The sequence below is a fragment of the Musca vetustissima genome, unplaced genomic scaffold, assembly GCF_032173495.1.
Source record: "Musca vetustissima isolate MV318-11 ecotype Yass unplaced genomic scaffold, APGP_CSIRO_Mvet_v1 utg17892, whole genome shotgun sequence".
Taxonomy (NCBI): Eukaryota; Metazoa; Arthropoda; class Insecta; order Diptera; family Muscidae; genus Musca; species Musca vetustissima.
In genome coordinates this window covers 65,512-81,893 of record NW_026889382.1, presented here as the reverse complement: position 1 = coordinate 81,893, position 16,382 = coordinate 65,512, and the positions used below count along the sequence as shown (strand labels likewise).

General features: G+C 31.9%; 1 protein-coding gene across 1 annotated transcript in view; it reads left to right on the top strand.

The window, feature by feature from the left end:
• LOC133337089 (serine-rich adhesin for platelets) overlaps positions 1-12,127 on the top strand; it is a 37,962-nt gene extending 25,835 nt beyond the window's left edge. Inside the window, exons 4-5 of the mRNA XM_061545354.1 lie at positions 9,173-9,805; positions 10,790-12,127. Coding sequence (XP_061401338.1) covers positions 9,173-9,805; positions 10,790-12,126 — 1,970 coding nt within the window. The 3' untranslated portion in view covers position 12,127. The remainder of the gene's footprint in view (positions 1-9,172; positions 9,806-10,789) is intronic.
• Positions 12,128-16,382: the final 4,255 nt, after the last annotated feature.

The window sequence follows — 16,382 nt, the reverse complement described above, 5'->3', positions numbered from 1 at the left end:
ATTTATCTTATCCTAAACAAACAAAAATAATTATAACAACAAAAGGTGCCATGATGTTGAGTGACCTACCCTAATTGCAGATTTATAAACAATTCTATATATAAGAAAAATATTTATATAAGTCGTATACCTGCCAGCTGAAAATTCTTCAAATATTTGTGGAAAAAACATTTCAACTTCAGTTTGCCACTTTGCTTTGATTTCTTCTATTTCGGCTATTCCCTGCTTTTATTTGTGTATTTGTTTTTTTTTTCGTTCGATATGAATGGTTGGATTTGTTTAGTCGTGAATATTTATGAGTCTGAGTCTTAAATTATACGAACTATTTCATATTTACAATTTAGTGTTTTCTATACTTGCCATCACCATTGTGATTCGTTGTAATTTTAACGAGGGTCGTTCGGAAATTTGGTTTGGCCGGATAAATTCATAATTCTAGTAACTTCGATTTTTATATATGGACCTATAGTGTCTTTGAACCAAATTAGTTTCCGGCAATTTTGAGTCGATTGAGATTTGATGTTTCATCGAGCTCTTCAGTTTTGGAAATAAAACTGTTACAGTGGTCTGGGGAATATGACATATGTGGTCCCATTAATAGGACATAACAACTAAGACCAAATTTAGAAAACAAAGCGGATTCAATTCATTGATTTTTAGCATCGTTTTCACTAATTTTTGGCACGATGAATTTTCTTGCTGAAGCGAAACTTTATTAAACCCTCAGCCTTATGGCTAATGAAGGTATATACACTTTAATACGGTGTAAATGAGCCTCATCAAAATTTTGGTTTTAGACCCCATGTTTTTTGAATCGAATCCGTTTCAGACAATTTGGAATCGATTTATAAATGTCCGTCCGTCTGTTTGGTGGTCGGCTGGTGCGCACGATAACTCTCAAAGGGAGTCATCGATATCATCCAAACTTTGCACATCGTAATATTTCTTCCAAACTTATTTTATGTTCGAAGATGGGGAACATCGATCCACTCTCTTTCTGGCACCTCCCCCACAAAATGCCCAAAATTGTGCTAAAAATTAATTGTATAATGCGAACGTACTATCCGATGTATATAAATTAAATTGCACAGCCTATTATCTTTACCAAGCCAAGATCAAGTACGAAGGTGGGACCCGCCGGCCCTCTCTAGTATCTCCCACACAAAGCTTCAACATATTATATACTTGTAAATTTCATTTGAAGCGCATTGAATAACCGATTTGATCAACATTAAATCCGAAACCTCGTTGATAAATACATATACCTTAAATAAAGCGAATAAAAAAAAAAAACAGTGGGTAATTCCAAAGACCTCCACAAACCATGGGCTGAGGGTAAATATCTGTCGGCATCACCGACTTACTTGTTTCTCTTCTAAATACAACCGTTTTACGATAATTACGTTCATCAAAATTTGAATATGGAATATTGGCTTTTCTTTTCCAAGGCAGTTAATGGAAATTATTCCTGTTCATCCCTTACATATTTTCGTCTGTAACAACCTCTTTTGGGTGAACACTGAGTTCATATTTCCCGATACTTATGTAATCATGTCTAAATTTACGTGACATTATTCGGTAATTCGCTTGCATAATAACAAAATTTTCATAAAATCAAAATTGACATAATTTATAAATGATCCGACAGCTGTGAATAGGCGTACGATTCTTGGACTTCGTCTAAAGTCTACGCTTATTTTAACATTGGTCCATATACCCAATGTTTTAATACTTCCAATAAATCTAATTTCTTTCAACAAATATTATTTCTAATACAATTTATATTTTGAATCAAACATTTAACTCAATTTTTTTATTAAAAGCCAATATTTTTGTTCTTTTTTGCTGCATTCCCTAACTCCTTGAATCTCCCTCATACATATAGTACCTATATTCTAGCGTAATCATAATATAAAAATAATAATAACAACAACAACAAATACCATAACATCAGTAAAACAAAATAGACGTCGACGTCTACGTCTACGGTATTCCTCTGTCCATTGTTGTCGAAACATCATCGACCACCACAATTCAAAGTTAGTTTGATACGTGCATTTGTTACGGCCACAACACGGGTGTCGTATAGACAGACTAAACGACCAACCAACCAACCAGCCAACCAAACAAATCATTTAAACAAATATTCGTGTAAAAATAAAAGTAAGCATCGTGTCCAAGAGTCGTTTTATATTTAGGGTTTAGGTGGTTGGCGGCTATTTGTTGTGGCTGACTGACTGGCTGCCAGACTGGTGGCTACCTTATCCCCGTTTTGTTGTAATTTCGTGTGCTTGTTTTCATATCAAAATTTAACGTTGTCTGGAACTCTTAAGTGGCATTTGTTTTTGTTTCGATTCACTTTAAAACTTGTTGCTTGCGTTTGGTGTGCTCATCAAGTGTGTCAAATGTGCCTACTCCTGGTAAAATCATACAAATGGACACACCAATCAATTTCATTTGTGCCGCAGTGTTACTAAAATGTGATAAAAAATATTCCAAGTTTATTTCAAATATCCGCGTATTTTCTTTCAATCATTGCAATGCGTATTTAAACTTTATTTGAATTTCAATAACCGGCCTTGATCTAATCGATCGAGGAAATAATATTTATAAATGTCAAAAACTAAAGTTGTCCTCATCAACCAATGTCCTGCAGTGGTCATAAATTTGAAGTTGTGTGATTAGTCCAACGTCTTTAAAATAGGCGAAACTGTCATTGTGACTGGAACTGCAAGGCTACAAAAATAAAATAAATAAAGAAAGAAAATTTGTATTTACAATGTATGTGTGTGTGTTCGTGTGTTTGATGTCTTCTCGTACATTGAATGCAAATGAAAATATTTGCTATGAGAGATGTCACGTCAAGTTTGAGTCTTAAGTCTTTCGTTTGATTTCAATTAATGTACAATGGTGTGATAATTTTTTTAATGAGCAACGTGAGATAATATCAAAAATTATAAAATTGAAAATAATAATTGATTGGTAGTAAAATTAAAACAAATTTTGATACAAGCGGAATTGAATCACGAAATTAAATTATTCAAAAATTACATTCTTAAGATTTTTTTTAAATTCAGAACATTATAAGAGGTAAAAGTGGGGATGTTATTCCCACAATCTTTTCTGTTTTTTTTAGTTTGTTATAAAAATACAACGATGGATATTCGCTATATAGGAACAAAATTACTAAATTTGATCCTTTAAAATGACGTTACCTGAAGTTGTAGATTGCTAAGCAATATATACATTTTCGGATATGATCTATGTTCTTGTAAAAAAATATCAATTGAACTGAACTTGAAGGAACTAGTATACAATAACGGCACATACGTACCTATGAAAGGCCCTCCATGTCCTTAGTCAGGCCAAGTTGTTCGAAGGCATAGGGAAGGCCAAAGTTGGATAATCAACTTTAGAATTTCTTCCATCTGAGGGATATAAAAAACTCTCCCACAAAATCTACAACCATAATGTTCATTATTGAGACAGCTACCATTGAACACAATTCTGTACGATATGCTAAATTTCGTGCAATTCGATAAATGATTAGGGGATTTAGTGCGCAATTTACATAAAATCAAACAAAAAAATATATAAGAGCTATATAAAAAACTGATCCAATTTTCACGAAACATAGCGCACATCATTCTAGATTCAATTCAGAACGCTGTGCCAAATTCAATTCAGTACGCTGTGCGAATCTAAGGAAATGTAGGGACCGTGTACCATCGGGCGAAAGTATATATGGTAGCTATATCTAAATCTGAACAGATTTTCACCAATTTCTATAGGGTTTGTCCCTGGGACAAATAAATGAGATGTATCAAATTTCATCTAAATCGGATCGGAAATGCGACCTGTACTTTGTTTACAGTTTAACATCACAGATGGACGGACATGCATAAATAGACTTACAAAGTGATTATATGCATATTCGAAAAAGGAACCATGTGTCTATCTCGTTTCCTTTTGCCTGTTACAACCATATGCACAAAGACATAATACCTTGTACCACAGTGTGGTGAAGGGTATAAATATTGGTCTAGTTTACATCATACTTTAATAATGCCGGCATTTGCAACATTCCAAGGAATTAATTATAATGTCGAATACTACAACTCATTCGCTTTCCCTTTATATGATTTCCCGATTTTCTGGATTTGTCTCTCCTTCTAATCATGTTGTATGCCTTTTTTCATATTATTTTTCTGCAAACATTTGATCTCTATTACTCAATGTCGTCTTGCTGATACTAGTCGGTTACCGGTTTCTTGAATACCATACGAAATTTTGCATTTGACGATCAGCAAGCATCATCGGTAACATTTATTTTGACAAATTCATAGCAATATCAACATTCCAACTTTCAACATTTCAAATGTTCATTGCAGTATAGCAGTTGCAGCAGCATCGAACTCACACACATTCATTTGTTCTCTGCTACGGGCGACAGTGTGACGTATTATTCGAGCTCTATTTGCTGTGATAATATTTCAATTTCAAATTGTTTGTTGTTATTTAAACTTAGTCGTGTCTCGCGCTTGCCTTCGAACGTGTTGAATTATTACAACCGAAAATAATTTCGAAATACGTACAACAAAATTCTTAAAGCGTGTTACGTTATTCAAAGCACTTAACAGTGGACGGACGACAATTGTGTGGTAGTAGCACCTATCTAAAATTAAAAAAAAAATAACAACAAATAACAACCGAATACCTTAAAACAATAATGCATCGTATTATAATTATTTACCCTTTTCAACAATAATAACAACAACAACAATGAGAATATTTTGAAAAAGGTATAGTGAAAGTGTTGACATGTGCGGCATAATTTGTCGATTGCGCCGCACCATATTAAAGTGAATCGTCGTGTTATTGTGCGTTCAAAATTTGACCTCAAATCGGATTATTTTCTTTTTTAAAAGCCTAATCGATTTCTTTGATCAGAAAATTTAAACGAAATTTCGTTGTTCAAAATGATTTGAATAAAAAAATTTGTGCATTATTTTGTATACCAAAGATTCCAAAAAATACATAAATAACAAAGGAATAATATTGAAAAAAGCTCGATTAAAAAGGTCACCTCTTACCTGGTACCTTTTTAGCAAAAATGTCAAAATTTGTAAATCAAATATGAAGCGAACGGATCCAAATCAGAAGAAGGGCCTTTACCCTATAGAAAAAAATATTTTTGTTTTAAATTCATACCTAAATATAGAACTTAAAAGGTATTTTTTTAAACCCATGGCTGCAGGTAGACCTTAGTGGAATTTAAACGTGGACTTTACAAGGGGCCAACAATTTTTGAAAATTGTCCGGTCAAGCCATATATATACATTAGGTTTTTTTTGCCATAACAAAATGTATTTTTTAACTTCAAAAATCTATATTTCCCTTTTTCTCAAATTTTTGTAACAACAAAAACCAAAAACATATAACCCGACAGCTTCAAAATGTATAAACCAGTCTTTGAAGTTCCGAGCTACCTAAAAATCATAAAGATTTAATTTTAGAGTCAAAAAAGTATTGGGACAGTGATTTCAATTATTAGTAACAGCTGATACTTCATACTACTACTATTACGAGGAAAGATGTAAAAATCTCCAACTATTCATATGTCCTCGGATTTCAATAAATCAAATTCATATAACAACTATACTGCAGAATTACTAAAGAATTAATTTTACTTTTATTTTTTCGCTGACCTTTAAATTTAAAAATAAATATTTATAAAAATAAACAAATTTTTTTTAAAATTCAACAAATCATGTGCGTGATTATATGGAATTTGTGTTTATTTTAGTTGTTGTATTTATATTTGTGACGTTATTTTCACAACCTGTTTCGTTGGTTTGACTCTTTGATTCTTCAATAAATAATAATAATAATAACAATGACAACAACAAAAACCTGTGTGTATGACATTCAAACACAAAATCAAATATTTTAGCAAAAAAAAAAAAAAAACAACAACAACAACAAAAACAAATAAGACATCTTAAAACCGGCAGTATTCTTAAACAAAAATACAATTTTATACCTAAATAAGGTAGTGGTGTTTTTCAGTGAGAGTTAAAAAACAACAACAACAAAACAACCAAAACATCAATAACTTCATCTCCATGAAATGAAATCATCAATAGACTCAAATCACCATTTTGGTTGGGTGTGAAATTTGAATTTGAACAAATTAAATAATTTAACAATGTTAATACTAAATCAGTTTCTTTTCGATAATATAAACGAGTTGACTAGTGCTGCATGTGTTGCATTTAATTAATTATAACAATTTTAAAAGTGTGAGATGGTGTCTTCTGGCATAAAAATGATGGATGGTTCGTATTGTTAATAAAAAAATGTGAATATACATTTATAACATTTATATATGACTGAGATTATTAAATGTATTATCAAACAGAGTGCATCTGAATGATCCAAATTTTATTAATTATAAATTAGTGGATAATTTCAACATCGTTCCAAACAGATTTGAAAAGTAACAAATATTTTACAAAATTAGTTTTTTTAGTCAACATAATTCCCTTCAAGGGTTAATTAGACTGACAAATAAATAATTAAATTGGATGGATTAAATAAGAAATGATATTGGTATTCAAATTGAAATAAACTATGCTCTCATTTAATTCGATTATTTTTAACCTACAATATTTTATATAAATAATGTTTAATTTTTGAAACTATTATCTACTACTACATATTGGCATATTTGTGTTTATTTTCAATACATTCATTGATTTCAACAAATTGGTAATATCTATTTGCTCATCTATTTATTTCTGTTTCGATATTTGTATATCCCCAGTAGCGTCTAATGTTGTTTGTCGTCAAATTTGTTATCCAGTCACGTATTTTGAAAATTGCAATAAAACAAATTTCGATTATATCTAGGTATAAATTGTTGTTGCATTCGCCGGTGTGGATAACCTTGAAAACTACAACTTACATCATCCTAGTGTGGGGATTAGCAAAGCTAGCTATTTGCAAATTTACGTCTCTGGATATTGAGCCATAGCCGCCCGACTGTCTTTCTCAATAAATACCGAACGAACTGTCAATATTTTCTGTTGATATTAATCTTAATAATATTCACAATTATTTTGTGTTAAAATCAAAAATTCAAATCGATGTTATCCGGTTTTGGGTGTGTGTGATACTCTTTATTAGAATTTGGTGTCACAGCTCAAATTAATTTTGTAAATAAAAAAAAAAATACTTAGAATATATATTTTTTATCGCTACTGAGTCGTGTGTAAACAAACTATGAAAGTATTGGCAAGGTTGTCATTCCAAAACGCTTGCCATTTTGTGCATTAGTCTTATGGCAAATAAAAAAACATATACCTCTGATTCATATGGGGACATACACACTCGTCGTATGTTGAGAAATATGAACAAAGACAACAACAACAACGGGGAATGCAATTTTAAATCGTTCATTATTAATTGAATTTAAATTATTCATATTTTGTTATTGTTATTACGATTCAATTTTTCTATTCTATGCCACAATTTCAAGATTGAGGTAAGCAATTTGTAAGAGGAACATCTTTGACATTGGGTTGATCACTCATGACATTTTTAATATACTTAAGCGAAAAAATCTGTTTACTCAAAATTTAAAATAAAATAGGTGTATTTGATTTTAATCTCAATTGTCGGATTTGAAATGTAAATTTCTTTACCAAGAACCTTGTCAGATTGATCAACTCTGTACGTGAAGTTGGGACACCTCCTAATCTGTTGTCTGTAGATAAATACTTTTTTCAAAAAAAATAACAAAAAACCAAAAACTTTCATACTGATAAACTGGTATCAGATATAATGTATGAATATTTTTCGATGTATTTTTTATAAAAATGTATTTTTTTTTTTTTTTTGGCTCAAATTCATATACTCTTTTCCTCCTTAATTCATATATGTTTCAAAGCAATAGCTTCTTATCATATCAACTGATATAATGTATGAATATTTTTCGATGTATCCCATAAAAATGTTTTTTTTTTTTTTTGCTCAAATTCATATACTTTTTTCCTCCTTAATTCATATATGTTTCAAAGCAATAGCTTCTTATCATATCAACTGAGGTATTGTGGTATCACTACGTCTCCATTTGAATACAGTTCCTACTCCAACTAAAAAACCTACAACACTGATGCAACACAGTCCTTTTATAATATGACACCTAAAAATCTGTACAGCTTTTTTGAGTAGAGTACAATTTTTCACAACGATCAAGGGAACACTAGCACTACTTAATATTCAGGTTATAAAATCGAATATTTTTCGTTTCCAACATATTAATACCCCAAAATCTTAAAATCTGTTTATATGTTTATTCTCACAAAATTATAAAATTTTAACAAATATAAAATAAATTCTCGACAAACCAGTTGCGGTTGATGATCATTTAATCATATCATTGAATTTATAAAAAGAAACACTATGAATCATTCATAGAATAGCTTTCTTGACACAAATTTTCAACAATTTACTTACTCACTCACTCGAAATCAGTTATTCACCCAAAAACCATTCACCAGCCAACCAACCAAAGTAATTCATTCTTTCATTGCTTATTTTAACTGTTGGGGAAATTACTCCTCGATCGCATATCTTAATGTCAAATTTCCTCTTCTCCAATGCCCTTTTTCTGATAAAAAAGCAAAATAATTTAATAATATTTTGGAAAGTAAAAAATACAACAACAACAATATACCCACCCAAATGTAGAGATTACAAATAACAGATAGTAGTAAAGCCACTGTCGGCAGCAAAACGTTTGGCTCAGCTTTTGTTATTCTTTCTTTTTTTCTTTTTTTATTTAATATTTACAAATTCTTTGTTTGCTGCGTTTGAATCGTTATTGTGGAAATGTGGAAAAGTAGTTCTAAACTGCTACTGTTACAATGTGTTGAGTTCTAATTGTTGAAATAAATAAAAAAAAAAAACCAAAAAGGAAATCAAACGACAATAAATTTGAATTCAAATTTACATAGTTATACTTGTATTATATGCCTGCTATTTGCCCACACTTCAACATTTATGGCTTAATAAAGTAGTTGAATTTAAAAGAAAGTTTGAAATATCAAATCAAAAAGTATTAACTAACATAATCTACATTTATGTTTTTGTTTCTTTGCTTTTACAGTTTCGCCTTTAAATGACACACAACAAACGCAACCTCAACAAAGCCACAGGACTGCCAAATCATCAAATCTTACGGCGACGACAACCTCCACCACCATAACCAATAATTTGGGTACGGCCGCCGCCACAACCACCCATACCGGATCATCGACATCAACGGTTAAAACTCTTATCAAAAAGTCTGGCAGTTCTTCATCGACTCAGTCGTCGAACCGCAAGGATAGTTTTGGTTCGCGTGATTCCCTTAACGATATTCTATCAGAGACCGGTTTACCCACCGGCAATGTAGCAGCCCAACGTAAATCGCTGGAGAATAAAAACTTAGATTTGACCAATACATCCGATGTTGCGACACGTTTGGCACTTAAAAAACAACAAATGCATGCCCAGCAACAACAACAACACCAGGAAGCAAAGGTAGTTACCGCGTCATCGTCGATTAACAGCAGCCACAGTACCAATACGAATACCACCATAACTACCTCGTCAATGGGAGGCGCCACCACCACAAGTGAGCTACGCAAAAGTATGGAGAATATGGACGAAAAATCAACAAAGACCACACCGCCGCCAGTTGTAAATAAGAAACCAACGTTACCCGTTAAGAAGACCACAACTGTGACAAGCATCACAGGTGAGTAAATATTCTAGAGAAGTGTTTTTTTTTTCTTCTAATAGTGTTTTCTTTTTTATGTATCTAGATAGGAAAATTGTATTGATGTTAGCATTGAAATTGAAATCAAAGAATCGAATGTTGACTGTACTCAAGTTTCTTATTAGTAATAAAGGGTTTTGCAATTTGGGCTTCAAATGGTCTATCGACTTTATTTATTGCGTCGGCTTTATCTTGTAAGAGTGTAAACCAAGAACCTTACGCCAAATTCGGCATAGCGTGGTGCAGGCACCTCCGGGATGGGCTCACTGGCTGATCGCACCTCTAAATTGTTCAGCGAAGACATCAAGACTACCAATCTTGGCGATGCCATATTCTTGAGAAGCGCCATGGAATTTACTAATTCGAACGTTTACTACGGACGCCTGAACGGCATTGTAGCTTGGCGAGAATTTCATTCAAACTAATTTCGGCCACAAACTCTGGAATTTTGTAGTATTTTTTATACTAATAATGAAATGACAGTCCGTGTACTTTATCACAACAAAAAGGCTGCGTTTTCTGAATAAATTTGCAGTGACATATCGACAATTAGTGCAATCTAAAATTAATTTCAAATTTGTCAAGTCCATTTTGACAATGCATTCTATTGATGTAATATCTTCAAAGGTCTGATATAAATACCTTCTAATTGTAATTATGCCATGGGTATTGTTTAGAGTCAGGAGTAATTCTAATTAATTTTTTTAAATACATACCACTTCCCACGTTAAACGACAATAGCATTGATAATTAAGGAATTCACTCTTCCACCAACATCAAATTCGCAAATACAGTCTGCTTTGGAGATTTGTTGAGCATCTGACTCTCAGTCTATAGATTTAAAGGCAGAAATTCTGTTTAGATTCCAATATTTTAAAAGAGATTTTTAATAATACATTCTCCACAATATTCTATATTTATTCATGTATATTCAATACAACTTTCTTTCTCTTCTCATTCCAGGCAACATTTTATCGGGCATTAAACAAAAAGTCAAAAGTGTTGAAAATAAATTAACAACAGCAGCATCACATGACTATGCCGACGGTATTGGCAGCAGTAAATTATCCCCAAGCGCTGTGGCCTCCGACAACAGCGGTGTGGTTATGCGAAGAGCAGCCACTATTGCTGCCGATTCGGACTTTGATCGCGTTGAACGCGGTTCAATCTTAACCGATATGCGCGCTGGACGCGTTAAGGCGCCAAAACGTAGACCACCCTCGGCAGCCATTAGCACAATGGGCGAAAGCAATAACAACTCGCTGTATGTCAACGGTAATGGTAGTGATACTACACAAAGTGATGATCAGCTCAAATCCGATGACAATTCAACGGGAGAAGAGCAATTGGCCAAACCAAAACCTCGCGAATGGGAAAAGAAAAAGGCACCCTGGATGGAAGAACTGAAAGCATCACAAGTGAAAAAGAAAACATCACCGAATGTTGATGGTGCAGGCACCTCCGGGATGGGCTCACTGGCTGATCGCACCTCTAAATTGTTCAGCGAAGACATCAAGACTACCAATCAAACAGTATCGAGTACAAACTCCACATTGACGGCTACGTCCTCATCAACAAAAGTGCAATCCTCATCGGTTTCCAGTACTAGTATAATGCAACAATCCATGGTAGTGGAGAGCAGTAGTAGTAGCTCCAGCAGCAATGTAACCAGTAAAACACTCACCGATGCCATGACTAAGAGTTTAAGTGCTAAAATGGCAAGTGATGCAGCCGCTGCACTGGCTGCAGCATCTGCCACAAATAATAATGCCTCCACCACCACCAGCTCAACCTCTAACACACTCCTGGAAGATGTCAGAATTCGACCAAACAGTTTGTCGATACGTAATCGCAGTGCATCACCTTCAATGGGTGGAGCAACTCGAAATGTTTTGAAAACGACCAATACCACCTCTGCTTCTCCCGCCGCCGAAGCGACTAGCAGCAATGCGCACCACAGCAATTCACATGCATCATCATCTGTTGCCAAAACCACCTCCTCCTCTACCACCACAACCTCCGCCGCTGACGCTCCCACCGTTATTAACAATCACCATCCTAATGCACATCATCACCAACTGGACAATGGTCACACCACCACCAGCTCCAAACAGCAGCAAGTCGTCGATGGCAAACGTGTATGCGATTTGGAAGCCCGTGTAGAGAAGTTGGAACTGTTGGTTCATGCTCAACAGCGTACAATTGACGAACTTGTACGAACATTGCGCGAAGAGAGTGATCGCAATAAAGTTCTTCGTGCTGAATTGGATAAATATGCACAGTGCGTGACACAAGTTTAAAAAAAGAAAGCATTCCCTTGCAATGTGTTTTTGTTTCTTGTTTAGAGAGAATTATGTATGACATTTGTTTAGTATGTGTATATGTGCGTGTTATATATATGAATGATTTATTTGTGCAGTAGCTATATTGGTTTGTCCTCATGTCATACTCCTTTTTTTGACTAAGCGCCAGTCTAGAACATAAGCATTAACATCCCCTGCCAATGCATATGCTCACGTGTTTCCCCTCCGACTTTTTTTCATTCTTTTGTTCATAGTCTAAGGACAACGAAAATTATTTCACCTTGCAAGTGGCATTATTTTAAGCCTATTAAGATATACATCGAGTGATTATTAAATGCTCGTTTTCAATAGTATTTTGTTAATATATATAGTATATACGAACACATCCCGATACCTACAAATATACATATATGTATTTTTTAAATAATGTTCTTCTTAAATATATTGATATTTCTTTTTTATTAATGAAATAACCTTTTATAAATTATTATGTTTATTATCGTAATTAAATATAAGTACTAAATGTGGATAAAAATACGTATTCCTTTATGTATGCATTCCATTCAAAAGTTTCGCATTAGCTAATTATTAGGATATTATTCTCTTTCCAACATATTATCATATAGATCGTTGCACGTTATTGATGTGAAAACGACATTGATTCCCTACAGAGGATAATAGGAGAGGGAGTAATATCATATTGAAACAATTTTTTTTTTTAAAGATAACATATTATCTTTCTAAAGAACGATCTAAAAACATTTTAAATTTGTGGGCATTAAAAGTCTATACTTAAAACTAGTGATTTGTTCTATGAAAATATTTTCATTGTGTCCATATAACGTAAAAATATATTGCAATTTACAACATATTAAGATGTTGTAATTTGCTTCTGTATGCCCAAAACTATTAGAACTTCAATTTGAAAATCCACTTTGTAGCTTATATTTAATACGACAATAAAACGGTATTTCCAACTATTACCGCAATACATGCGAGTGCATGAACACATATACATACATATATAACTTATATACCCTGCTTTTAATATACATATTCCAAATACTATACATTACCTTATATACAATTATTTGTTGTAAGTTTTTTTAATGTGTTGTTTTTATTTTATTTTAAACAAATTTCGATAACCCAACACTGCTATTATGGCTTTTCTTTTTGTTAAATTAATATATTGCATGTCTTATTATTATATTTTTATATAGAAATAATGTCTTTATACAATTAAAGGATTTGAAATCCATTGTAATATTTAAATAATTCAAATCAAATATATATATATACCAAGACATTCCCCCTTTGAAAAAAAAAATGTTTTTATTTTTGGGTTCTTTAGTGTATTTTGAAAATTTATATTTTATTTTCAGTAGTTAATACAAATGAAGTGGAAATTATTAACGAGCTAATGATTATTCGATTCAATCTATAATCTGTGCACGCATTTTTCCATAACAAGTAGCACTGCACTGTACCATCATTGAACGATATGATGAATCGCATTCATTTTTTAACTACGATTTTTGAGTATTGTAGTTTCAACATACCTTTTGGGATGGCGTCAAGGTCAGATGTTGTATGAGGCCGAAATACTTTTACATTTCGCTAGTACTCTATTAAAGAGGTTTTGTAAAAACGCATTCTATTCCAATCCCGATTGCAGTGTAGAAAACCCTTCGATTACATTCATTTGTTGTAACTCTTCAGGAAAGAACTTTCGACAGCAGTAAACTGTTTCAAGAAGCATTTACACCCAATGCATGCAGGCATTCTTACGTAAATAAGCATTTATTTGCCTGTCCAGTTCCAATCAATAGAAGTACGGTTAAGAATTACTAAATATTTCTGTCTGAAATGTACTTTAATTTTGATTTATATGAATTTGTTGGTATTGGGTTTGACCGAAATTTTGTAATTATTGCTCTTGTACATTTAAAGTCTGAAGGTGCCATGGAAACCATAATTTAATAAAAACTTTTTGTTTGGGTGTTGTTATCAATGCCAGTTAAGTGACTGTTGCCAGCAATGGTATACAGCCTTATTCTGGACATCAATTCACCGTTAATTTGTTCGCTCTTCCCTTTGAAGTTATTCATAACCAGAATTCGCAGCGAATTTTGTCCCCATTTTCACTTTCCCCTTATTCTGAATCAAATTCGAAAGCGAAAAAATTTGATTTGAGGAAAAGTTAGTTATTATGAAAGTGATGACATTTTGTGCGAAATTGTTCGCTAATAACGATTTTGAATATTTAAATGGCGATTTTGAATATATAAATGGTTGTATGCGTGTTATTAACAGAAACAACAAATAAAATGCCGTTGGATATCCTATTGATAACGACTCAACCAAATATTGCCACGGAATGTATAAAGGCAGTAAGAAATATTTATAACAAGTTTTATGCAATTTGGAGGCGAAATGAAGACATTTTGTACGAGGATCTGTCTCTTCAGAAAAAATACTAAAAATTATGGAAAACCCACATAGCCAAATTTACCTGATGGGCCGCTTAATAGTGAAAAACTAAAATACAAATTATGAAAGAAAAAAAAAATACAAAAGAAATATTGTTTCTTTCAAATTTATCGTGTATTATTCTTAATATTGCACATTTATATTGTTATAAAGTTAAAAAAAAAAAACAATAAATAAAATATTGTAAAATATTACAAAATTAAATTACAATGTGGCAACACACATTACAACTTAAATTACAATATGGCATCACAAATATTTTTTCAACCATCATTTTGTAAAATCCGAATCCGCATCGAACATTGTTAGCTTCTCCCTATTCATCCAGAATAAGACGAGAATGTGAAAGCACAAGCGAGATCTCTCCCTAGCGAATATCCAAAATAAGGCTGATAGTCTCCCTAACATCGTAAGAACATGACAACTAGGTATAACATTGTTTTAGGCGCACGGAGTTCACTAAAGCTCTCTTCAAGTAAAAATAAATTCTTATCATCTGTAGCTATTTTATAAGCTATGTCAAATCAAATAAGCAAAGATCTTCTGAGCCATTTTTATATTTTGTGAGAAATTAATAATTCGAACCAAACATGTATTCTTCTTAATACTAATAAATTGTTGTAAGCGGAGATCACATAAGAAAAATATGTGTTCTCTTTTAAGTCTTCACGATGATACAAAATTCCTTTTTTATTAAAGAAAACCATTATTATTTTTAGAAGATTGTATTGGCTGCAGCTGCATCTCTGATGATTTATCCGCTGAGTCCAATTTGATTGATAAATCAAACCTTTATTAATGAATTTGCATTTGTTGAATCCAAGTTTCTCCCAAAATTATGTACTCGATGCCTTATGAATTGTATTTCTGCACCGTATGCATGATTTATTAAAATGTATCCTGAATCCAATTTTTAAATTAATTGGATGTGTGGTTATTTATTATTATTATTAAATTACTTTTATTTTATTTGCAATAAATAAATATTTGAATAAATAAATTTTATTTTAATAAATTAATTAAAAATATTTTTATTGTTATTTTAATAATGATATAATATCATATGTATTTAATTATTATGTATTATAAATTAAAACTGTATACATATAAACTATAAATAAACTTATATTTTATTCATATACGTAAATTAAAATACAATAAAATAAATAACATATTTTAAAAATTAATATATGTTTTATTTTTCTTTTCTATATACATTCCCTTTGTTTTTCCTCCTCAAATTTTCGAACTTATCTAATACAAGAATATCTGTGTTTTCTTCTATTTTAAATATTATGCTTACAAAATTCGCGCTTGCATCGCCTTGGCTTTTCACGTACTACTACCACTACTACAAATATTACATAAACAGGAAACCAACACGACGTGGCAAATTTGACAATTGGATGTTCTAGGAAGATTTTTCATCGAAGTCTCACATTTGATATAGACTCAATAATTAAAATAAAAATAATGGAAACTCAAAAACAATAGGACTTTTCGAAATGTGTATTGTTCAATTATTATGATTATATTACAAAATATTTAATTTTTATGCTTAAATGGCTTTAATTAAAATAATTATGTATTTTAGTAAATACACAATATATATACATATATTTGTAGTTATGATAATCTATATACATTTATATATATACATACACATAACAAATACAATACTCGTACCAATCTATGTGATATTCAGTTATCAATTTTTAATTATTTATTTTATAAATGAAAAAGTCAAACAAAACAAAAAC